The following is a 1469-nucleotide window of genomic DNA, read 5'->3' as shown; positions in this document are numbered from 1 at the left end:
CCCCCCCCGTCCACCTCCTGCCCGCCCCCCTTGGCCGCAAACTTTCCCAAAGCGGGCGGCTTCATCAATCTCCATTAATAATAGTTGGCTGGGCCGGGCGGGCGGGTCCGGGCGCGGCCGCCGCTGGGAACGGGCGCGGGGCGACGGGCGGAGGGAGGAAGTGAAGCGTAATTTGAGGAAGATGGATGAGTCCGGAGGGCGACACCCCCAGCCCGCCCGCCCGCCCCCTCCCTGCTTATGAGCGCGGGGCGCGGCGCCCAGAGCTCACTGCGCCCGCCGCCGGCCGGCAGCCCGGAGCGGGTAGCGGGGCGCGGGCACCATGCAGCGGGCGGGCGGCGGGGCGCCGGGGGGCGGCGGGGGTGCGGGCCCGGGCACCGCCTTCTCCATCGACGCGCTGATCGGGCCGCCGCCGCCGCGGGCCGGGCCGCTGCTCTACGCCGCGGGGTATCCTATGTTCATGCCCTACCGGCCGCTGGTGCTGCCCCAGGCGCTGGCCCCCACCCCGCTGCCCGCCGGACTCCCGCCGCTGGCTCCCCTGGCCTCCTTCGCCGGCCGCCTCTCCAACTCCTTCTGCGCCGGCCTGGGCCAGGCCGTGCCCTCCATGCTGGCGCTGACCACCGCACTGCCCAGCTTTGCTGAGCCGCCCGACGCCTTCTACGGGCCGCCTGAGCTCGCCGCTGCCCGAAGCCACCCAGAGCCCGGCGCCCGGCGTCCCGAGGCTGAGCTGGACACCGCCGAGCTGCTGCCCGCCCGAGAGAAGGCGACAGAGCCCGCGCAGCCCCCGCCACCGGCCCCGCAGCACTTTGCAGACACTTTGCCAAGTCTGCCCGGTGAGTAGAGGCGGGCGGCCAAAGCGGGCTCAGGGCACCGGGCGCCGGCCCCCATGGAGGATCCGCCCGCGGCCCCCCAAGCCTCAGGCCCGCCCTGTCCCCTCCGCCTGCTGCACCAAAGCCTGCCTCCGCGCTCCCTCCGGAATCCCGCCCTTCTCCCCTGCCCCGCAGGGCGGGCGCAGAGTCTGGGCTTCTCGGGTGGCACTAGGGCAGCTGGCAGCTGGGTGTGGGGTCACCTCCTGGTCCTGGGAAGGGGCTTGCAAAAGCAGCATCCCAGCCCAGGTGACCGGGTCCGTGGCCTCTCTTGTCCTGTTCGTGGAGGCTACTTCTAAAAGGAGCAGCTTTGGAGCAGAGATTTGACCAGCCAAGCAGGGGACCTAGTGCCCCCCTTGCCGGAACCAAGACCCACCAGAGGACCTCCGAAGGGGCCTCAGTTAGGCGGGTGGGGACCCCAGGCCCGGCTGGAGACTCCAGCAAAAACTGAAGTGAAAGTCAGCTCCGAGGTCCCCTGCCTGGCCCTGGCTGGGGTTGCTGGGCTCCTTGGACTCCCCACCAGCAGAGCCCCCAGCAGGTCGAGAGGGGCAGGTCCCAAGTGCAGCATTCCTGAGCCTGTCCAGTGCTGCACCTGTCCCCGGAAGC

The 1469-nt window shown here is 72.1% G+C and overlaps 1 protein-coding gene across 1 annotated transcript; it reads left to right on the top strand.

The window, feature by feature from the left end:
• The first annotated feature begins 228 nt into the window (after nt 1–228).
• GBX1 (gastrulation brain homeobox 1) lies at nt 229–838 on the top strand. The gene has a single exon (XM_060195678.1). The coding sequence runs from the start codon at nt 320–322 to the stop codon at nt 836–838; it is 519 nt and encodes a 172-aa protein (XP_060051661.1). The 5' UTR covers nt 229–319.
• Nucleotides 839–1469: the final 631 nt, after the last annotated feature.

The sequence above is a fragment of the Erinaceus europaeus genome, chromosome 8 (assembly GCF_950295315.1).
Source record: "Erinaceus europaeus chromosome 8, mEriEur2.1, whole genome shotgun sequence".
In the NCBI taxonomy this organism is placed as follows: Eukaryota; Metazoa; Chordata; class Mammalia; order Eulipotyphla; family Erinaceidae; genus Erinaceus; species Erinaceus europaeus.
The sequence above is the reverse complement of the archived record's forward strand: the minus strand, read 5'-3'. Positions and strand labels throughout refer to the sequence as shown.

Bases quoted from the DNA above. Each gene is read 5' to 3' on its own strand.
- GBX1 (XM_060195678.1), top strand. From the start codon at position 320: ATGCAGCGGGCGGGCGGCGGGGCGCCGGGGGGCGGCGGGGGTGCGGGC.